At 46.7% G+C, this 23742-nt stretch overlaps 1 protein-coding gene across 4 annotated transcripts in view; it reads right to left on the bottom strand.

Moving 5' to 3' along the window:
* DAAM2 (dishevelled associated activator of morphogenesis 2) overlaps positions 1-23742 on the bottom strand; it is a 118113-nt gene that overhangs the window by 19008 nt on the left and 75363 nt on the right. For 3 of the 4 annotated variants that reach the window (XM_032339829.1, XM_032339832.1, XM_032339830.1), the window contains exons 6-18: positions 23086-23419; positions 22139-22249; positions 20832-20935; positions 19631-19697; positions 18447-18564; positions 16299-16437; positions 11761-11819; positions 11441-11625; positions 10542-10841; positions 5654-5761; positions 3300-3326; positions 2147-2253; positions 855-939 (exon numbers count right to left, since the gene is read on the bottom strand). In XM_032339829.1, the coding sequence (XP_032195720.1) occupies positions 855-939; positions 2147-2253; positions 3300-3326; positions 5654-5761; positions 10542-10841; positions 11441-11625; positions 11761-11819; positions 16299-16437; positions 18447-18564; positions 19631-19697; positions 20832-20935; positions 22139-22249; positions 23086-23419 (1744 nt within the window). The remainder of the gene's footprint in view (positions 1-854; positions 940-2146; positions 2254-3299; positions 3327-5653; positions 5762-10541; positions 10842-11440; positions 11626-11760; positions 11820-16298; positions 16438-18446; positions 18565-19630; positions 19698-20831; positions 20936-22138; positions 22250-23085; positions 23420-23742) is intronic. The other variant, XM_032339833.1, reaches the window with a different exon arrangement.

Here is a 23742-nt window from a genome sequence, read left to right as displayed (position 1 = left end):
ACTGTTACAAATATTCTTGCCTATATCTTTTATAGTCAATGTTTGTACTAATTTCTCTGTACCCTGCAGTGGGACTGCTGGGCAGGAGGGTAGGTTTAGCCTTTGTGTATGCTACCAAATTGTTTTCCAAATTGTACTCAATGAGAATTCCAGTTGCTTGATGTCCTTGCCAACACTTGGCATTGTCAGTCATTTCAATATAGTTCTTCCGGTGGGTATGTGGTTCTGCCTGAGTGTGATTTACTATATATCTCTGATGACTAAGAGTGTCAAGCCACTTGGAAACTGTCTTTCATGAAGTACCCATTGAAGGCTTCTGATTATTTTCAGGTGGAGGTGTTTGTCATTTTCTCTCCCAGATTTGTAGAGCTCTTTATTCTGAATAGGAAGTCTTTGCTACATGTACATAAAGTAAATGTCTTCTAAAGTTTGGCTTGTCTTTTCACTCTAGTAATGATATCCTCTGATGAACAGAATTCTTCATTCTAATGAGGTCCAACTGATGGTGCTTTTGTTGATACCTTCCAGGTTTCTCTTGAAGGACCCAATAAATAGAGGTGGAGGAGATTGGGGAAATATATGATTATGGCTCACTCTGATTTTGCCTTGAGACCCAGGGGGGATCATAGTTTATACCTCTTGTCAAAGACCTCAATCCCCTAGAAAAGATGCAGCCTTTCCCAGCCTCCCCTCAGAAAGGCTGGTCCAGGGAGTATCTATAAACCTTTCCCCAACTCCTCATCTTCCAGTCTGATTTTTTCCTTGACCTAAGAGTTGTGGCCTCTCTGGGGACAGGGAGGGGTTCAGCTGCCCCCTAATTTCTGCTCTCATCCCTTCCCCACTAGGGACCTCACCTGCTCCAGCATGTCCTTAGCGAGGTCCTCCTGTTCATCCATCTTCAAGATGGCCTGCCGGATCTCCTCATTAGAAAGCTTCAACCTAAGGCAAAACGCTGCCCCTTAAGCAGTCTGGCTTGGCCCCTCCGCTCAGGACAAACCCCAGCCCTTCTCCTCCCCTGCATTCTCTCACTCACATGAATATGGGACTGTATCCCTTAGTGCTCCCCACTTACCTCTTCTGCAAAGCCTTCTCTAACTAAACTCATATGGTCTACTGAATGAACTCAATAATAATGAGATATTTTGATTTTTAAGGATGAACTTGAATCTGCTGTCTTGCTGGAGTCTCTGTCATAACTGATAGGGAGATTTGGGAGTAAAAGGGCCATCTTTAGTGTAGACAAAGAGACAGGGCAAAAGGTTTCTGATCCTTCTTCTCCTTATGCCTAAAATATCTACTGCACCTCCAAGCGAAGATGGGACTATTGACAGACCACAAAGGGGGCTGCTTCCTGCTTCCTTCATTGTCAGAGACAGAACAGCCCTCAGTCTTCTGACAGTGCCTCAGCTCCCACGCAGCTCGTTCCCATACATCTTGCTGTCTGGGTGAGGGAAAAGCCACCTCCCTACACACACACACACACACACACACACACACACACACAAACACACACAGTCCTTCCCTTTTCCCTCCAGATGCACACCACTTGGAGCCCTGGAGATACAGAACTCTCCCTCATCTTCAAGAGAGAGAAACTGAGGCCTGAGGCCTGTGGGAAGAAAGGGGCATGGATGTTCCAGAGATGGCTGGGGCAGCACTAAGAATAGTATGGGTGGTGGTGCCCTCTGACCCTGGCTCGGGGGGAGGACCCACACAGAAGCTGTGCTGTTCATGCAGATACTGCCCTGTTTGTTCTGCAGTCAGGGGAAATGCTTGGGGGCTGAGATCATGCTGCTCTGTGGCCTAAGCCTAGTGGGGCCCTCCATGGGCTTAGAGCAATTCTGCTGCCAGACGATGACCAGGCTGGTCATCGTGACTGGGGCAGTTTCCTGTCTGCAGAGCCCCACACTGCTACTGAACATAAGCTCTCAAGACAGGGTTCTAGATCGGTGGTCTCCTCCCATTCCCAGGGGACAGTGGGGGCAGGGGAAGCAGAGAGACAGCTATCACCCCATTCCTTGGCCACCCCTGTCCCCCAGGCATTCAGTTCCACTATATGTTTTTGCTCTAGCTTTCCCAGGGCTCTACTTCCTTGGAGGGATCCATCCCTCCCAATAGGGGCTGAAGAGGCAGGACAAGCACATACTTGGAGAGAAGGATGATGCAGTTCTGTGCCCTTCGGCCGTCAATGACTGACAGCTCTTTGACTTTGCGGGAGGCCAGGTAGATATCCTCTGTAGAGCCCAGCTCTTTCTGAAACCAACAAGCCAAGTAAAAAGGTTGAGGTATACATGTATGCTCCAATCCTCTCCTTGCCCACCCCCCAGGAGCCACTCCCACACCAACCAAGAGATACTCCTGGTGTGAGGGGAAGAAAGACAGGGAAAGAAAAAGACAGGAGAGAGAAAAAGGAAGGTGGTTAATAACCATCTCTACTAGGAGACATCTGGGATTTTACCATGGGCTAGAACGGACTGAGGGCAATGAAGAGCTCCCCTTTTTAAAGACCGCCCTTTCTGGACAAACTAAAGAAAGAACTATTCCAGTGGAAGGGGGGTGACTGGTCCCTATGGCTTTGAGCAATGTTATGCAATCCCCAACATCCACAGAATCAGCCCTCACTCCACCACCCTACCCAGAGAGCTTCTCCAAGCTTATTATGGGAAGTAGTTTCCAAATCCCCATCAAGCTACAGTTCCTGGATTCCTGGAGACTTCAGGCACAGCTCAATGTGCCTAGATTAGAGGGCATCCACAAGTTCAGAAGTGGGGAAACTGAGACAGAGTTCCATGAAGAATTCTCTCCACTGGGGTTCCAGCAGCAGATTCCCCAAAAATCAGACACCCTCTCTTCTCTTGGGCCCTCAAAGAGGCAGATAGGAAACTAGTTTTTACCCTGAGAGGTCCCTCCAAGCACATGCTCTATATTGCACAATGATGTGAGGCTGCCACTCACATCATTATCCTTATAAATTGTGCCCTTGGGATTATGCAGTGCCCAACCTATGCAGTCTTACAGGACGGCTTTGCCTTGGGCCAGGTAGGTAAGACAACAGACCTGGAATCTTTCTCCTTACTACAGTAGACAATCACCTCCATTGCTGGTAGGGGTCTTTTTGAATTACTTCCCACCCCTACATTTCTGCTTTCTCTTTGGGAACCCTTTCCTGTGTTGCTTATAGGGATGGGTCATAAAGGTAGAAGGCAGAATGAATAAGCCCTCTCTTTTGACAAGTACAGGGCAGCAGCCCAGGACAGTGGTTAGAAGTTAGAGTGTCCAGAGCCCCAAGAGTGACTCACCTGCTGAGAAGGATTAGTTATCAGCTCCTAGGCAGGTAGCAGCCACAGCCAACAGAGAATTAAACATGCACAACGTTAGCCAAGAGTTTCAGGGACCCCAGGGACAGTAGGAGAGACATGGGGATCTCTGAGCATTGACTCTGTCCAACCCATCCCAATGAGACCTGCATGGTTGGAAATGGAGACTAGCAATTACCCTGGACAGAAGGTGCTTCTAGTGGACATAAACTCCCAGAGAAGCCACAAAGTGGGGAGCAGGCAGGTCCCCTGCCTGTCCTGGGCCCAGTGGGACCACCACTCCCCAGCTGGGGCAGGCCAGGCCCCCAAGCTTCCCAACACCAGGCCTTGGTTGTTATTCTTCCTTTCTTCTCTGTTGGGAAAATGCTCAGAGGGCAGAGAGCATTTCTCTGCTGCTGGATGACTTCACCTTTCTAAACAGAAGAGGAGATATAACCAGAAGGGACCAGAAGCATGCAGAAGTTGCATTCATTGAGGCAGAGGAAAGCAGGTGTCCCTGAGTTTCACCCCTTCCCTTTGTCTTTTGGTTTCCAAGGGAACTAAGGAGGCAGGGCCCACACCCAGTTCTCCCTTTTGGGCCCTAATGGAGTTGAAGTCACTAACTCAGGAGCTGCATAGGACACAGTGGGAAGACCATAGCTCATGGGACCTTTCCCTCCCCACCAAAACATGCAACCTGGGACCCAAAATAGGGAGAGGCGGCCACCAGGGACCAGGGCCACACAGCCTCTGGGATCTTTCCAGCTCTGCTGCTGTGAAGTCAGCCTGAGTCTGGGTGACCCACCAAGTGACAATAGTCTGGGTGAGCCCAGACCCTCAGTAGGGGATTAAGAAAGGAGACAGGGGACTCAACGGGACTTTCCACATTGATTTTTCTCCAGTCACTAAACCAAAAGGCCCTAAACCCAGTTTGTTCTAAACCCCATAGACCTCTTTCCCCACTGCTCCCCATCGTAGCCTCACCTTGGAGCCCAGACACTGGGTGGGCTGGCCTGGAACACTGCCCAAGACTCTCCAACCAGGAGGAGCTGTGTGATTGACTATGCCTGATGCACCCCTTGTACACGCCCCCTCCTTCCCACTTGGGAGCACCGGGGCACAGGAGCACCAAGGACTCAAGAAGAACCCCTTTCCACTCCTGTTAGACCACAGATGCTGCTGGTTGCCATGCCAGCCTGATGTGGGCAGAGGCTAAAAAATATTGCCTGGAATGAGGGTAAAGAATCAAATACCTTGATCACCTACTTTTAACTTAAATAACAACCATCTCGCTTTTCTAGAATGCCAAGTCAGGATCAGAGCCCTGCCCCAGCTCTGTCCCTCAGAAGGGACTGTCCACAGGTCTAAACTTGTCAGAATGCAGAGGGGGGCCCAGCCACAACAAGCAGCTGCTACTCAGGGCCCAGGAAGTCACAGACCCCACTCACAATCACCTGGGGTGTCCTCAGAGCTGGCACCCTGGGCTCAGCTGAGGGGACCAGAGAAAGTGGCACAGTGTGGAGAGGAAACAACCCTCAGAGCTCACTCTAAAGCCTCAAGGCTGGGAATGCCCAAACTGGACTTGGCGGGGGAGGGCCCCCAGATGTGCTAGCTACAGTGCGGATTCCTCGGCCGGCCCGACTCACCTCCTGACTCACATTCATGCGAGGATAAGGAGTTAGAATCAGCACATTTGGCAATCCGCACCGCACTGCCTCGGGAGTGCCCTGCATTCTGCCACACTCCCACTCCCCCTACTGTGGTCGGAAGAGCCAGCTGACAGGCCAGCCATCTGTAAGCACAGTCTGCAGAGCAAAGCTCAGGGCTTTCCCAGCCTGCCCAGGCCCAGACCCAACCTCAACCCCACAACATGACCTGGAGCAGCTCCACCTTCCTGGAAACATGGACATCCTCAGCTAACTGACTTGCAGGGGTGCTGGTAGGCTATGGTGGAGAGAGCAGTTTGAAATTGATCATTTCTGCTAGATGTAGTCTCCAGACCCTGGGGTCAAAGAGAGAACAGGGTTCAACAGTAGTCAGGGCTGTGACTCCATCTCCAGGGCTCCAAGATGAAAGAGAAATGGACAAAATGTTATCTCATCCCTCAGTGTATAAATACACACAACTGTGTGCCGGAACTATAATACAGCAGGATATTTCCCCTGCTGCACTGCATGTCTCTAATTCCAATCCCTATGCTTAGTAAAGCATGGTACCTAATAAGGAATAAAATCATTCAGTATACATGGGAGGAAGGGAGGGAAAGAAGAGAGGTTGAGGGTTGGGTTCAAGGGGCATAAGTGAAGTCAAAACTAGAAGTCAAGACCCAAGAAGATGGGCGTGGGGAAGGGTCTTACCTGGTGCCTCTGATAAGCTGAAAACATTTTTTCAAAGTCCTCTAGGTCCAGAATCCGAAATACCTGCATGTCATCAATCTCATTCCATACGGTGCCAGGGACACGTGCCTAAGATTCAGGAAGGACAAGACCCAGCGTTTGACCCAACTCCTTCACGATGGAGTGGTCCAATGTCTCTCTATCTCCGCCTGCTCCCAGCTGCACAAACTATAATAGGCTTTCAGACCTTCAGAAAGGGAGTCCATTCGTCTCCCCCAAACCTTCAATACTCTGTTCCAGGGCAGAGGCCAGAGTCAACCTCCTTGTCCTTCCTTTCTCCTGGGGCCATACAGACATGTGTTCCAGAAATCAAACAGAAGGCAGGAGTGATGGGTAGGTCAATATGAATGATGGCATGAAACTCCTTCCAGAAAAACCAAACCAAACCAGTGCTCCTGGGGCACACTCCCTATAGGTCAGGGTTGGCTAGAGTCACCACAAGAGACAATGCTCGCACATATCTGAGATCTTCAAATCCTCAATGTGCACTAGATTTCCCATATCTGAGATGGTCATTTTCTCTCCCAGAGGGTCTTCCTCCCACTTTCCCAGATTCCCAGAAAGTGGGAATGACAAATTGTCAGAAAGTGGGAAATGCCAAAGGCTGGGACATCCTGATCCTTGGAGTGACTGCTCAGGCCAGCGAGACTGCCACAGCTTCCTGTTGGTCAGACCCAGGGAAAGTGGCCTATCCCTCATGGTTGGAATGCATCCAAGGGTTCACATTCCCAGCTCTTCCCACCTAAGCACTGCCCCACCTCTGTGTGGGACCTTGGCACTGAACCCCCACACTGGGGAGAGGCTCCATCAGCAAAGCTGAGAACATCCCAGTGGTCTTACAGCACCCCAACAATGGCTCAGAGGCCAAAGCTCAGCCCCTCCCAGGGTGCTCACTTCTGTCCTCCTAGGAGTATTTGCCCCATCCTGAGCTTTGCTGTCCTTTAAAATGGAATCTCCCACCTTCCTCTGCCTGGGGGGCAGCTGGGGAACCTTCCTAAGGCCACTACCCCCTTCTCCCTCCATCTCCCCCTCAGCAAGGCTTAGAGAGCAAAACATACCTTTCACTCACTTTTATTTTCTTAAACTCTGGAAAGGGGAGGCTAGGCCAGAGCAGGGGGGTGTGGGGACATTCCTGTGGCCTTCCTAAGGCCAGGGACCCTCTTGTGGAATGCCGGGCTGGGAAGCTTAGAGCAGCAAGGGATACAGGCAACTGGCCAAACCCAACACAGACACATTCTTTTCATGGCAGAAACAACCAGTGTGTGTGTGTGTGTGTGTGTGTGTGTGTGTGTGTGTGTGTATGCACAGGAGCATGCGTGGAGTAAGGGAAGGGGACTGGGGAAAGGAGCCAGGCCCCTGGAATGGAGTAGATGGGAGACAGAGAGAAGATGGGAAGGGAAACTGAATCAGGAAAGCAGGGAAGGGAAAGCTCTCAGTGGTCCCCATCAGAGGCCAGGCCTGAAGTGGAAGTGAGCTCCATGGGAAAGCCCACACAGGTAAAGCTTGCTGCTGTTCTTTGCTCCCGCTGAGGAGGGGCTAAGACAGAGCTGGAATGCAAGAGCTGGATGGACAACAGCAGGGAGACTTTCCCCGGGGAGAACAGACTGAGTGCCCAGCTCTCCCACCCTCCTTGCCAAATGCCACCCCATCCCCCTACACAGCCCCTCGCGGAGGCGGAGGTGAAGCCGAGCTCTGGAGCCATAACCCATTTCCTAGTATTCTCCACGTCCTATGCTTCACTGAGGCGCCCTGATGGCCCACTGTGTAGAATGATCCCTGGCTTTAAATTTGCATCACTCTGGCCAAAACCTCATCAACTCCTGTTTAAATCCCTGGGGCTTCGGTTCCTCTAGACATACCCTTTATACGCCAGGGAAATCTTTCTCCAAAACCCTTTTTCTTTGTGTTTCTCTCACTGAGCATTTGGGGTCAAAACTGAGCAAGTGAGCTTGCACTCCCAGCCTCATGACTACTTGGGACCATTGGCAAGTAGAAGGGTATCATTTTCTTCTCGTTTCGCACAAAAGGAAGCAGTCTCAGCAATGCTTGCTTAGTGAGTTGAAGGATTAGGTGAGATAACATACTTAAGGCGTGCATGGTTGTGCCACTAATAACTCGCCTAATACTATTATGAATTCCTGAGTCAGTCACCATTCCAAGTACTTCATATGTCAATTAATCCTCACAATAATCATTTGATGTGGGTGTCATAATTCCCCCCATTTTGTAGATCAGGAACCTGAAGACCAAGTGCTTAAATAACTCCTGGTAACATGATTAAAAGCTTGGGAGTGGGCTAACAGGTCCACAAATATTATTCAGTCCCCTCCACTCCCTTCTGCTGAGCAATGTCTACAACTCCTGTGAGTGCCCACCCTACTCCCCCATTCCATCACACCTGTATTTTCCAGTCCAGGAATGATACTCTGGCCTGCTTTGGGTTCCTGAGGAATTTATATAGATTTTATTATTACTGGACCCCAGAGAAAACCCTAGCCATAGCTCCATTTGATGAAAATGTTGCAAAAATATTAGTTGCCTTGTCTATTTTCCTTAATTGTTGAGGGGGTCTAATCAACTTTTCATTACCTTTAAAAATTTTTAAACTATTCAAAAAGGCAACTTACTGAATGAGAGGTGATATCTGCAAATGGTATATTCAGTAAAGGCTAAACACCTAAAACAGATAAAGAACTTACACAACTCAACACCAAAAAAAGGTCAAATAATCCAATTAAAAATGGGCAGGGGACCTAAATAGACACTTTTCCAAAAGAGACATAGAGATGGCCAACAGATACATGAAAAGACTCTCAACATCACTCATCATCAGGAAAATACAAATTAAAACCACTACCACCTCACACCCGTCAGAATGGCTAAAATCAAAAAGGCAAGAAACAACAAGTGTTGATAAGGATATGGAGAAAAGAGAAGCCTTATGTGCTGTTGGCAGGAATGCAAACTAGTGTAGCCACTGTGGAAGACAGTATAAAGAGGTCTCAAAAAAATAGAAATAGAAATACCATACCATAGCAAAACATATAGAGTCATAAAATCACTATGTGTATGCCCGAAACTAACGTAACATTGTGTCAACTATAATAAAAGATTTTAAGCTTTTTTTTTAAGAAAGCAAAAATAAAACAAAAACCTTTAAGTTATACATTGTAAGTATAGGAGATTATTATTTTTTTTTACCACAAAGAGGTATATCTATTATTTCTGATTATGAACAATGAAAATTTTCACATAGCCTGTGCCCTTTGGTACTGCAGAGTGGTTTGTCCACTTGCCTCATGACCAAGGATAAGGATCCACAGGGTACAGCTGTGCAGTACAGTTGTCACAAATGTCAACCATGTGACTTCAAAATTCTGCTAACAGGTGGCTCTAAAATTTTACCAACTTAGATTGGAGATGTTATCAGAGACCCATAACTATGGATTATATTCATGCTTTGTCTTTCCACCTCAATTATAAAACCAGAGGTAAGAGGAATCTTAGAAATATCATAGATAAGCAAACCGAGGTAAAAGGTGAGTGATTTACGCAGGTTGCCCAGTTAATTAGAGCCAAACCTGGTTTAGTTGGAGTTTAGAACCTCCCCTTCCATCCCTGTCTAGGATCTCTAGGTGTTTCCTTGAACAAAATCCTTAATTTGCAAGATTCAAAACTATCACAAGGCAATGCTTTGCCTCACCTTTTATTATTATCCATTATGACCTCCAGCAACAAATCTTTACAAAAAGAAGCCCTCAGACTGACTGGCTAGCTGGTCTACATTAGGAGAGGCAGCTAACACATAGCTAGCTGCCCATATATTTCACAATTCCACATCTCTTCTCACTTAAGTCTCTTTCTGAACTCCTTTAAGCTTGCATAGAATGGTACAGTTATGAATTCCCCAAGAGTCAGACCAAGAGGTTCATACAAAAGGTTTGAGGGCATCCCTTAGTCCAAGCTCCAAAATGATGTCTGCATGGCCACTGAAGTGTGTGTATGGGTCAGCTAACTGAACGCAGTTACCATGTATGTATTACAGCTCAAGGACAAAGTCACAGGTCCTAATAGGATTTAGTACAGAACCAGAGGTAGGGCTCGACCCAGGCTAGAACTGGACTTACATTACTAGGAGCCTAATGTAACCCAGGGCAAATCTACTCCATGTTTGTGAGAGTCCGACAGAGGAACCAACACCCACATATGGACCTGGGATTGGTGATTATTAGAATAGATAATATACATGAAGGCCTCTCACTACTGAGCAGTCTAGAAAAGTACCCAGTGTGTCTACTTCCCACTGGGAGGATGCCAGAATGGCTACATCTTGACATGAAACTCTTCATGGCAAGGGTACTGTCCTGTCCCCTGCCAAGGCCTCTCATTTCAGTCCTTTGAACACACCAGCCTGATCTTTACCATCTCTAGACCTTGGCCCAAGTTATTTGCCTATATCTTCCACTCTTTTCCTCAAATAGACCATATTCTTAAAACTCTAGCCCAGCCATTGTATTGTCCAAAAAGTGACTCTGTTTGGCCCATGCTCTGGTATCAACATAACCGTATTAAACCTCATCATGTACACATTCTGTCTGCAGGTGGCTTTTCCAAAATGACCCTTAGCACATGCCAAGCTATCTTCTCCCAGCATAGATGTTCTTCCCAATGGACAGTGAGCTGTCTGGAATGAGCAATCCCATCTTCTGCATCTACTGTGCCTTTCCTTCCCCCTACCCAAAGAAGGAACCCAGAACGAGAGATCTACAAACAGTGGGCAGGCAGTCTGTGGGCTGATTGTCACTGGCTATGGGAGAATGGATCTACTGATCTTTTCTTTGTTACTTACCTCATTTAGCTTGACCCAGTTGAAGGACTTCAGTGGATGGGAAGGCTGGGGGACACACTTCTTCCTGAGTGGGATATCACTGCTGGGGAAGGGGTCTGGAGGGAGAGGCAGGCCAATGCTGAAGCACGGTGGGGCACCAGGAGGAGTGGGAGGCCCACCAGGTGGAAGAGGTGGTGGTGGAGGTGGGGGACAGCAGGCAAATGGGAGAGGGGGCGGAGGTGGAGGCAGGTCACTGGTTGTCATTGAGGAAGACAAGGTAAGTGGGCCCCCAGGGGGAGGCGGGGAAGATACTGGTCCTGTCTGTGGGAAGATGGAAAAATCAAAAAGACAAAGCCATCAAGGAAGGATACCTTTCAAGTCCGCACCACACTATTCCTTTCCTTATTCTTACTCATCTATACTAGAACCCCAATCCTGCTCTCACCTCTCCCATGCATTTTATCCCCCCATTTCCTCTCTGTATCCCAAATATCCAATATACAGAGACACAACCACAGACACATATACATAGGTAAAACACACATACATAACACTGGACAAAGTCATAGTTATCACAATGCAACAGCAGGAGCGCTACATATGGTTATGTATGCTACCACCTCCACAAGGGCATACAGCTACATAGGGAGGGGGCACAAAACCACACTTGCACTCTGCTTTGCCAGGTGTGCTTCCTGGGACAGTGTCACCCAAGGAAAACAGTATTGCAGTATTGGTTTGTTTTTTTTTTCCCTAATTAACACAAACGTAGCAACCCTTACAGACTCAGAGGTCCTCTCTATCCTGGCCTGAGCTGCTCCTCTAAATTCTCCTTCATCTTGAGGTCCTCAGCGCTTCCCCATACCTGTTCTTCCCACCTCATCTTGAAGGTCTCAGCTGAGAGGAGGGTATCTACGTACTGAGATTTCACTGAGTTGGGCTACCAGCTCTGCCACTTGTCCTCGAGCCTGGCGCAGCTCCTGGGACTCTCGAGCCAGCTTGTCCTTCATCTTGTTCAGTGTCCGCATCATCTCTTCCTTCTCTAATGTTTTTGTCTCACATTCTCGCTCCTTCCTCTCCAGCTTGCTCACCAGCTCCATGTGTTCTGGAATGGGAGTAGGACAGGAGAGAAAATGGGAAGAGACAATTGAATATGCGTGGGTCTACCTCTAATGGGTCCTGGGCTGGGCACGGGAGGGGTTGTGCAGAGCATGCAGTGGTTTGAGGCAGAGCCCCTTACCTTTCCGGAACTTCTCTGCCTGGTCTCGCCATTGTTTCACCTCATTCTCATTGATGAGCCTGGTGGGGAACACAGGGAAGGGTCTGTTGATTGTTGGCTTATTACTTCCCAAAAGATATATTATCCCCCTATTCCCCACATCAGTTCCATGATCTCCAATCCCAGTCCAGCCACATCAAGGGGGCTAGGATTTTTGACTCTCCAGATGTCTCTTCAGGTCCCCAGGTCTGCCCAGTTCTCATGTGTCTCTCTGTGGACTGTGAAAACTGAAAAGACCCTCAAATAACTTATGATCCAACCCCTTCTGATATAGTTGAAGCTCTTGAGAGCAGAGATGAAGACAATAGCTTAACTAATGGTAGAACTAGGACTAAATCTCGGGCTTCTTTTAGTTGTCTGATGACTTGTACACCTTTGTAAAAATAAGTTTTTGCATTGAAAGAGATCAAAATGTTAGCCCTACCATGGTACGGGCTTCCAAAGACCAATGTATAAGAGTAAGAGAAGTCACCCATTCCAGCACCACAGAATGAATATGTTGAGGGTAAAGAGGGGATGTATCTAAGTCACAGGAAGTCTTCATTCATGCCCAACTCTTGTAATGGGGATTAAACTATTATCTAGACATCACAGTGTAATAGAAATGAAATCCCAAATGAGACCCAAATAATCAGGTTTTTGTTTTTTGTAACTCTAAAAACATGGCAGAGTTAGATCCATGAATTTTGGTCTCCTCAATCAGATGAAAGATATAAAGAGGGGACAGAGTATGGAAGGGAACATAATTTGTTAAGAGAGTCTTTGGAGAGAGCCATTGCTGTCCTTCTTGGAGATCCTACCTCTTTTACCATCATACACTGTCTTTGTTGAACCCAATTCAGAGAGTTCTGACCCACATTCCCTGATGTTGGGAAGGAGGCTTGGTGGACTGGGGTCCAACTTGGGGCCAGGCAGATCCAAAGAGTGAAGAAACATTAACACCAAGAGAGTGGTGCTCTGCTGGGATATCCAGCACTCTTAGACTTTGTTGGCACAGAGATTGCATGAGGATTTCTCATGCAAGCATCATGGAGAAATTGGGCTGATGCCATTTTAAGTCCTGTTTAAGATGTCCACCTAGCAGAGAAGTGGACACTTGAACATTGTGCCATTGTGTACTAGATTGCTAGTGAATCAGGGGCTGATGGAAGGGATGGTACCACCCAGTCCCAAGGGATAAAAAGGTCTTAAATGGTCAGTGGCCAGGGTTTTATAGTAAGATGCATGTGCCAAAGAGCTTCAGAAGATCCCAGAAATAATTCATGTCTTCACCCATGCGCCAAGGCCAGAGAATAGGAAGACTCTATACTAAGTTACCTGATCAAGTAAGATCTTTTCTTCTTCTCCTTCCTTCCCCTGCACTGTGATAGGGGTTAAAAACTGGTTAGCCTGGGGCGCCTGGGTGGCTCAGTGGGTTAAGCTGCTGCCTTCGGCTCAGGTCATGATCTCAGGGTCCTGGGATCGAGTCCCGCATCGGGCTCTCTGCTCAGCAGGGAGCCTGATTCCTCCTCTCTCTCTCTGCCTGCCTCTCTGCCTACTTGTAATCTCTCTCTGTCAAACAAATAAATAAAATCTTTAAAAAAAAAAACTGGTTAGCTAATAGAAGGGGGTATGTGTGTACAATGGGTTAGAAGAAAAACAGAACAGAGAAAGAAAGCCAATCATTACACATGCCCTTCCCACTACAACTTCCAGCTCCAGTCCAGGGAAGAGAGAGAGTGAAGGCTAAATCTAATCTAGAATTCACATAGTTCACATCTGGGACTAGTTCTAGTAGTTTCAGATTTGAGACTGTTTAAAATGATCTTAGGACTTCCATTGTGCAAGAAGAAGCAAAAACTTCATTGGATCTGAGGACAGAGGAAAAGCTTCCCCACTAAATAGTGCAAAGAATTGGTAGAAAACAAAAATAAAAATCAGAAATAAAGTTGCATTTTGATTACTTTTCTATTTGCACTTGTCCAGCATACCAGGTAGGATTAACCACATCAATACCTAACTACTTGTAAAATGAAAACAATAGCATGAATAGTTCAAAAATCATTATCTACTTGGCTTTGGTATGTGACCAAATTGAGAGTCAATTTATCGTCTTAAAGGGCAACTGGATCAGACTTCCACTAACAGCAACATTATTTGAAAAATCCAAGATTTGAAAGAAGCCCAAGTGTCCATCAATTGGTTATTGGATAAGAAGATGTGGTGCATTAAAAATGGTGGAATATTATGCAGCCATTAAAAAGGATGAAATCTTGCCATTTGCAATGACATGGACAGAGCCAGAGAGTATCATGCTAAGTAAAACAAATCAGTCAGAAAAAGACAAACCTGTATGATTTCACAGATAGATGGAATTTAAGAAACAAATCAAACGAGAAAAGGGAAAAAAAGAGAAAGAGACAAATCAAGAAACTGACTCTTAACTATAGAGGACAAACTGATGGTTCCCAGAGGGGAGGGGGCAGAGGGATGGATGAAGCAGATGACGGGGATTAAGGAAGGCACTTGTCATGATGAGCTCGGGGTGATATATGCAGTGTTGAATCACGACATTACACGCCTGAAACTAAAATAACGCTATATGTTAACTAACTGGAAATTAAAAACTTAAAAAAATAAAGTCAAGTAAAAGTTTAAAATTAAAAATTAGTATGTTAGCATAACATCTGATTACTACTTGACGTGACTTTAAACTTGGTTCTGTGTTTCTCAGTACACCGGGTCAAAGATAAGCCAGAAGACCTTAGGCTCTGACATCCTTATCCAACAGCCTTAGTTAAATTGCCATGCTCTATTTCAGTGATCGGCAAACTTTCCCTAAAGGGTTAGAATAAATATTTTAGGTTTCATATAGCAGGTACAGTCTCTGTCACATATTCTCATTTGTTTTTAAAAACACTTTAAAATGTAAAACCTATCCTTAGCTCATGGGTCATGCAAAAGCAAACTGGAGGATTGGTTATCTCACAGACCATTGTTAATAAGTTTAAAATCTTCCTCTATCCACCCCATGCAATGAATCATTAAAAGCTGAGTACAGGGGCACCTGGGTGGCTCAGCTGGTTAAGTATCTGCCTTTGGCTCAGGTCAGGCAAGGGTCCTGGGATCAAGCCCCACATCAGGCTCCCTGCTCAGTGGGAAGTCTGCTTCTTCCTCTGGCTCTCCTCCCTACCCAAGTTTGTGCTCTCTCATGATCTCTCTTTCTCTCAAACAATATTTTTTTTTTTTAAAAAGCTGACTACAATGACAGTACAGACAAAAGGTTTATATCCAGGATCTATAAAGAACTTCTCAAACTCAACACACACAAAACAGATAATCATGTCAAAAAATGGGCAGAAGACATGAGCAGACACTTCTCCAATGAAGACATACAAATGGCTATCAGACACATGAAAAAATGCTCATCATCACTAGCCATCAGGGAGATTCAAATCAAAACCACATTGAGATACCACTTTACACCAGTTAGAATGGCCAAAATTAGCAACACAGGAAACAACATGTGTTGGAGAGGATGTGGAGAAAGGGGAACCCTCTTACACTGTTGGTGGGAATGCAAGTTGGTGCAGCCTCTTTGGAGAACAGTGTGGAGATTCCTTAAGAAATTAAAAATAGAGCTTCCCTATGATCCTGCAATTGCACTCCTGGGTATTTACCCCAAAGATACAGATGGAGTGAAAAGAAGGGCCATCTGTACCCCAATGTTCATGGCAGTAATGGCCATGGTCGCCAAACTGTGGAAAGAACCAAGATGCCCTTCAATGGACGAATGGATAAGGAAGATGTGGTCCATATACACTATGGAGTATTATGCCTCCATCAGAAAGGATGAATACCCCACTTTTGTATCAACATGGACGGGACTGGAACAGATTATGCTGAGTGAAATAAGTAAAGCAGAGAGTCAATTATCATATGGTTTCACTTATTTGTGGAGCATAAGAAGTAACACAGAGGACATGGGGAGATGGAGAGGAGAAGGGAGTTGAGCGAAATTGGAGGGGGAGATGAACCATGAGATACTATGGACTCTAAAAAACAATCTGAGGGTTTTGAAGGGGTGGCGGGGTGGGAGGTTGGGTGAGCCTGGTGGTGGGTATTATGGAGGGAACATATTGCATGGAGCACTGGGTGTGGTGCATAAACAATGAATTCTGTTATACTGAAATGAAATGAAATTTTAAAAATGAGAAGAAAAAAAGCTGACTACATTCCCTATAAACTTGTGTTGTTTGATATGATAGTCCCTAGCCACGTTATATGGCTATCTGAATTTAAATGAAATAAAATTTTAAATTCAGCTCCTCAGTTACACTATCCACATGTCAAGTGCTCAGCAGCCAGGTTTGAACAGGGAAGATATGGAACATTTCTATCATATCAGAGAATTCTATACTGGGCATGTTCCTTAAGGTGCATTTGGAGGCATCTGGTTTACGAGAGAGAGAGGAGAGAGAAAGGAGGAGGAAGACAGGTGAGAGCTGGCCACTGCTCACATGTTGACAATGTTCTTGACATTGAAGTTCTCCAAGGGAGCCAGGTCAGGGTCCACACCCCTCTCATCCTGGAGGACAATCTGCTGAAGGATTCGGTCCAGGAGCTGCCACTGCTGGAAGTAGCCACCGTTCCGCTTGTCTGCAAGGACAATAGGCATCATAACTTTACTGAGCCCTGGAACACCCTGGGGTCCTGCCCTAGCGTCATGGCATGGGCACAAGCTGATGAAACATGCCCTCTCCCGCCCTTGGAAAGCTCCCAGTCTGATGGAAGAGGCAATGATGCTACTGATGCTGATGGTGATGATGGAGATTCACAAATGCAGCCATTTCTTGATGATCTGCAGCTGACTTTCTATGAGTGTGTCAATCCTCTAGATACATTTCTCTACTCCCTGAAGTGCTTCTTGGCTGTCTTTTTTCCTTGTAGGCACCCTGAATAGCCTACACCTTGGGAATACAAATTGTCTTTTCCGTTATCTAAAAAAAAGCACCTTTCAAAAAGTAAATCTGCTCCAAAATATTACCTGCTAAATAATGAAGTCTCCAGGGAAATTTAAAAAAAGAAAAGGTTTTAGGATTATCTAGGCTGTTGTTCTATGGTGAAAGATGAATGGAAACTCATTACAGGTATGCACTAAGAAAGAGAGAGAGTCAGAATGTGTTGGAGAAGTGCTAATGGAATCCAGGCTGATTTCTTGATGAAGGTGACCCGGAACTGTGAAGGCAAAGGTTTGTGTGCGATGCCTGCCCTCACAGGGTTCCACTCCTATCCTCTGTAGTCATGGTTTGGTGGGACATGGGTTTTCTTTTCATGGCTAGCCACAAGCCCCTCTTCCTCATCTTGATCCCAAGTACTTTGACCAACCAAAGGAGGTCAGCCAACATGATGCTGATCTCAGAGTCAAACCATAATGCTTAAAGGTGGAAGGTTGTCTGCAAAGCCCCATTTTGAAGGAAGACACCCGTTGACATTACCCATGGAGCACCACACACAGAACCTGAGAGAGGAGAATTTGGGTTTCTCAGGTACTTCCTACATCTTTCGTGAAGGTCTCTGGACTGAACTTTGGAGAACTGATAGGTTCCTGGTCCAGGTCACTGTGTCCAGTTTCTTTTCCAATACTTCACTGACACAGGCACTACAATGTGGCATAGTTTTCCATTTACCCTTCACCCAGGAATACAGGGTAAAGCCAGGTCACTGGCTCACAGAAGTAGAACAGGTTTCATCTAAAGCCATAACCCCAAAGAAACAAAAATTCCTTCCTATGTACAGAATCGCCAAGCCTCAAGTTCATCCACTATAAATCAGGTACAATAATGCACACCCTTAAGTCATTTTGAGATTTAGAGACACTGTGCCAAAGCGCCTTGCATGATGCATGGCCCAGCACTGGCACACAGTAAACTGTAGTCATTGCCACCATCACCACAAAAACAAATGCCACCATCACCACCAGTAGAGAATCTTCCCAGGTTGACCATCTTGGTTGGCCATACTAGTCTTCCAAATTTGTGGTTTTGTGAAGAGCTTAAATACTAAGTGATACAGTTACAGTTCATTTCAAATTGCATGCTGGGGTGGCTATTAGTGATTATATGTAATTTATTCAGTCACTGTGCACTCCTGGATCTTAGAAAGCTTGGCATCTGCTAAGCTTATATGCTAACATCCTGTACTTGCAAAGAGAGGCAGGGGAAAGTGCATTTAAGTGGAGCTCATAAGACCTGGATGGAGGAGTTGATAAAACCCTCGAAAAAGGCATGCCCAGTCTGGATCTGTGACAGTCCCCCAAATACAAAGCTGCTTCTTGGAGCCCCCCAAAAGGACTGATCACTCTCCTGTCATAAGCTGACAGTCAGCTCTGTTTGATTTTACAATGATCAAGCTTCTTCCTGGTAGACCAGAACATCGTTGTTCAGGCCCAAGTCCCCAGCTGCTCACCTGGGTGACAGCGGAAGTCTTGACCCCAAAGAGAGAGAGAAAGACAAGGGCCTGCATCCTGTGGCCAGGCCTCCTGGGGACATGTGCCAAGGGAGACCCAGCCAGACTCACCAACTCAGGGAAGTCCTGACACATTGTCTCAACCTGCCCCAGGCCAACGTTCAGGCCAGCTGAGGAAGTGGTACATGTAGGGTACTCACAGGGCATCTGCAGACAGTGGTGTAAAACAGACAGCAAGCAGGGGTAGGCCTCAGTGTGCTTTAGCTTCTTGTGGATCAGCTCAAACATCTGGGAAGCACTCTTGGTGTCAATGTGGACCTGAGGGAGTGGAGGGCACAGTAAACAGGGAGGGGCAAGCCATGGAAGAAGAGAGGAGAAAAACCTACTTCCATCCACGGAGCCCCATTTCCCAGGACAATGTTCCTTCTCCTGCTTCTGGCCAGGCTTCAAAAGAGAGGCACAGAGAAAAGGCGGAGGGAGTTGTCCTAATTACACGAAGCAGGATTTCTCCATTTCAGCACTATTGGCATCTTGAACCAGATCATTCTTCCGCATGGGAATCTGTCCTGTTCACTGTAGGCTGCTCCATACCATCCTTGGTCCATATCTATCAGATGCCAGATGTAAGGAGGGCAACCTTCTTACACCAATTGTGACAACAAAAATTGTCTCCAGGCATTGCAAATGTCCACAGGGGAAGAAGGAAGCAAAGACACTGCTGGTTGAGAGCTACTGATTTAAACTAAGGGAAGGGGACAGGGACATAGGCAATTCAAGGACCACGCAGCATAGTTTCACACAACCTGGGTTCAAATCCCAGATCTACTCTCATTGTGTGACAAGGCAAACTAATCTCAGTCTCCTTGTTGTAAATCTAAGGTTTACGTGACAATATAAATGGATAGTGATGGGTGACTGGAGCGCCACCAGATGTAGGTTTCTATTTGAGTGGAGATTTTATAATACAATATTTAAGTAGCAGAATTGTGTATTTTCAGGGTTATTGAGATTGAAATGAAAAGACAATCTGGTTTGTGAAGCATGATCTGGTTAGTGACGGGGAAAGAGGACTCAGGAAATTGCTGAAAGGCAGAGGAAGAGTAGCCTGGAGAGAATTTGAGACTATCACATGTAAGAACAGGCCCTCTTTCCTTTGGGGGTTGCAATCTCCCAGCAAAGGAGATGCCCTTGGTAGGTAAGGCCTGCTAGGTGAGGCCTTGCAGAGTCAACACACTGCCAGGCTCCAGAAGCAGGACCTGGCTATAGGGCCACTCACCAGGGAAGCCAGTCAACACTGGACCTACTATATCATGGGATCTGGAGAAGAGTCTGTGGGACCACCTGGGACCCCACTGCTGTAGCCCCATCCCTGTAGGCTTCTCACCATGTCAAACCTCCTGGCTAGCTCCAGGTCATCCTCATTCCGGACCATCTCAAAGAAGTCTAAATGCCTAGATAGGATGGGGGGATAGAGAGAGTAGATATTACTTTGAGGATGTCCCTATTTGAGGGTCAACCCCTATAACTCCCCAGTGAACTAAATCTGAAAGCTTCATTCCAGTGAGGCCAAGGCAAAATCAGAAAGAAGCCACCTGTCGTTGGCCAGCACTCTCCTCCTTTATAGAACCCCATGCCCCCTCCTCAGGGCGGCTAGCCCAGAGGCCTGTCCCCTTAGATCAGCCTTTCTCAATTTTGTCATTATTGATACCCAGGGCTAGATTTGCCTTGGTTGTGGGAGGCCAATCTGTGTGATGTAGAAGGTTCAGCAGCAATTCTGATCTCTACCCACCAGACACCAGTAGCAGCCCCCACCTTTGAAGTTGTGACAACAAAAATGTGTCCAGACTTCGCCAACTGCCCCTTGGGATAAAATCACCCAGTCAAGGACTACTGTTCTGCCTTCACCAGGATTCTCATAGTGTCCATATGTCAACCTATGGAGCCAGTTTATGGCTCTGTCATTTTCTACCCCATCCATTCTCCAGCTCCATTTCAAAAGGGCCCATCCTGTCTCCTTTAAGACTCAGTGCAATAAAATAGTCTACCAATGGGACAGAACCAGAAGAGACAGATAGGAACTTAATTGGAATTAAGGAAGACATAGGAATTTAATTGTGCCCTTTTATCAATGAAGGCTTTTATGGCTTCCATTTGGAGTGGAGCAATTCCCTTGCTAAGCAGGAGTGCCCTGCAGGATGTTTAGTATTCCTGGTTTCCAACTATCAATACCAGTTAGTGTCCCCCAACCAGCCAGTCTGAAAGCCAAAGGAATACCACCATGTGTTTCCAAATGCTCCCCCACCCACCCTGGGGAAGTCCTGCCATGATTGATGACTACTGGGTCCACCTGCCTATAACATTGGAAATGAGAAAGCAGGTCAGCCAAGAGAGCAGGCAGGGACATAGGTAGGATGTGGGACAGGGGGGTGAGAGTTGTCCACCTTCCCCACATAGAACTTATTTTGAATTGATACTGTGTATGGCAGGTGGTTTCCAGTAGGAAGGGCAGCCTCCTTGAAAGTCCTGATTATCCCCAACTGAGGCACTGTCCCTATATGACTGCAGTGGGGACAGGTGGGTCTTACTTGTCCAGGATGGCATTCTCATGCTGCCGGAGTTTGTCAATCACAGGTTGGATCCCCAGCATCAGGAACTCATACCGTAGATGAAGGCGGAACTCCAGATTATCCTGGGGGTCACCAAAGCAGGACAGACTCATTCGCTTGTGGCTCTTCCACAAGAGTCCCCAGCAGACCCACTCCAGTCATTGTCCCACTACATCACCTGCAACAACCCATCTGGAATTGCCTTGGGTCCAGAGTTCCAAGAAAGGGCAGGAGGAGACATACTTGACCTTGTTATTTACTCCCATTAGGTGTCCTGCCTCACTTCCTTTAAGTCCTTTACCAGTTTTCTCAGCCTTTGGCATCCAAGAGTGGGATCGTAACGTAGAACATAAGCTTTGATTTCAGACAGATCTTTGTTTAAAATCCCTGCTCTGACACTCACCAGTTTTGTCATTTGGGGAAAACCTTAGTTTTCTCATCTATAAAATGGCAATGATATTACCAACAGGATGATATTACATTACCTGATGAAGTATGGTCACCATCTAATCAGAACGGGTTAGTATAGCTAGTATTGACAATGGTGACATTGGCATCTCAGGGACAGACTGTTCTCCCACCCACCTCGCCTAACTTAGCTCATCAGGGCTGGTTGCAAGAAAACTGTGCTGGTAGAAAAGAAGGAAATGTAGAGATCATTAAATTGCCCCCTTGACCTTCAACAAACTGACCTTGATTGGAGCATCTGATTCCCTTAGAATTTGGGGAGTTAATCTGCTCTTCAAGTTCTTCTTCAACTGTTGCTATTTTTAGTCTGAGATCCTATTCTGATCCCATAGTAAGGAAAATCAGAAGCCTAACCTTCTAACAGAAGGTGATAGAGGGCATGGCCAGCCAACTCAGAAGCAGTTCAGAAGGTCTGGACTAGCTCAGACTTAGTCCAGAAGCAGGTCTTTGGAAAACTCTAGAAAGAATGGCCTACACTTGCCCTCCTCCCATAAATGATCCCCCACCATCCTAAACAAGCATCAGCCAGCCAACTTAGGTTTTGTCCAGGACTCACCTAATGCACAATGCTACCCATGCAAGAAACTCCTCAAGAACCCCTCATGACAGCAAGGTTCATGATAATCCATTCTTTCTCAGCCCCAAGTGAAAGAGGCAAGAGTTGATAAAGGTAATTGGAAGACAGTGATGGTAGTGACAGCCCCACCAACTGGAGGTCTTGGCCCCATCCCTCTGCTACATCCCCAGGAGGCACTTGCACACACTCCCCTGGGGCCAGAAAGTCCAGGAACAGTAAGGGCAAGGAGAAGATGCCTCACCTCTCCAGCTCCAGCATTGAGGACAGCATTGATGAAGGACATGATAGCTGTTTTCAGATTCACTTCATCCCGGTACCGGCCCAAACTTCGGTCTAGCTCATTCAGCAGTGTCTGGATGGAAAGGCAGGACAGGAGAGAAAAGGCGGGCTCAGGACCCTACAAGTCCAGCCTCTGTGCCCGTGTTCCCACCATTCTAAAGACCTAGCATGCCCCACTTGCTTGCTATACCCAATCAATCTAGCTTACCCTGGGCCTTCCTAAAAGCTCAGCTTTTCCAAGAAGTGTCCTTTGCCTCTCCACGCCTCAGTCTCAGTCCTGCCACTCACCTCCAGAGCTTAGTTTATTTTGTAGGGCTGTGCCAAAATGCTGATTCAGCACGTTAGAGCTGTTTACAGCTCCAGCTGCTTACAGCTCATAAATCTTCCTGCCCAGCTCCCTGACAGCATGGACACTGCCTTTTACCTCTTTGGCAAAGGGTCAGGGGCCACTTTCCACACAGAGTAAGTGCTTAAAAACCTTTTATGACAGAATATACAAATAGCTTATACAGATAAACCATAGCATTTTTAGTGACAGTTTAGATCTATTGACACTTACTCTACATAAGACACTTTATACTTACTATCTCATTACTTTTCTGGGGCAGATCAGGGAGAAGAAAAGAGAATAGCATGACTTAAGTATCCAGCACTGTTCTTGGGGTCCCCACAGTAAGCACTGGCCCAGGTATAGGGCTTAAAATCTTGGCCCCAGCAACTGCATTCAGGTCCATTCCGGACTCAACCTCTGTGATTCATCAGGCACTGAGCTCAGAGACGTCGACCCATATACCAAGAATCCAGCCTCAAGGAACCCATGGTCTAGTGAGGGGACTATTATCCTAGCCAAACCCATATCTCTTGAGGTCCCTTATGTCTCTTCATATAAGCGCTCAGCTAGCCCCTCACCTGAAAGCGGGTCCGCTCAGCTGCGTACACCTGGTAGTGGAGCATGGCCTGCAGCACCTTCTTGTGGCCACCAGGAACCAAGCACACAGCACCCAGGATCTCCAGCACGGCCACCTTGGTCTTGCTGTTTTCTGTGCGCAGACTCTGCGCAATGGTGCTGATGGCCTCTGGCTGTGCCAGCACATGCGCCCGTCCCTGGGAGTTGTTCATCAGAGCCTTGATGCAACCGATGAGGGAGGTGTGGATACGACTTTCACAGGTGGCATGGTCCATGCTCCGGAGGAAATTCAGCAGACAGGTCAAACCCTCCAGCTCAATGAAGCGAGTCACGAACCTGTCCAGGCCAGCGCCATTAGCACAACAGGTATCCTGAATTTGTATAGGATTCTGTATACACTTTGCAAATAGTTACCCCGGGACCTGTGTAACACCGTGTCCCACCTACAGTAGCCATTTGGTTCATTTAGTGAGTTTATCTAAGGCATTAAAATCCTATCCCCCTCACAGGAGACTTGTGCCTTATTTGCACCTTAAATACCATGCTTTTGCAGGTCATCGGCTGTCAGTCGCCTGGCTGTGATGGTATACACATGAAGGGAACGATTGCAATAATTATTACTATAATTATCACGGCTAATAAACCTGAAAATTCATCTC

Source organism: Mustela erminea, chromosome 4 (assembly GCF_009829155.1).
Source record: "Mustela erminea isolate mMusErm1 chromosome 4, mMusErm1.Pri, whole genome shotgun sequence".
NCBI lineage: Eukaryota > Metazoa > Chordata > Mammalia > Carnivora > Mustelidae > Mustela > Mustela erminea.
The sequence above is the reverse complement of the archived record's forward strand: the minus strand, read 5'-3'. Positions and strand labels throughout refer to the sequence as shown.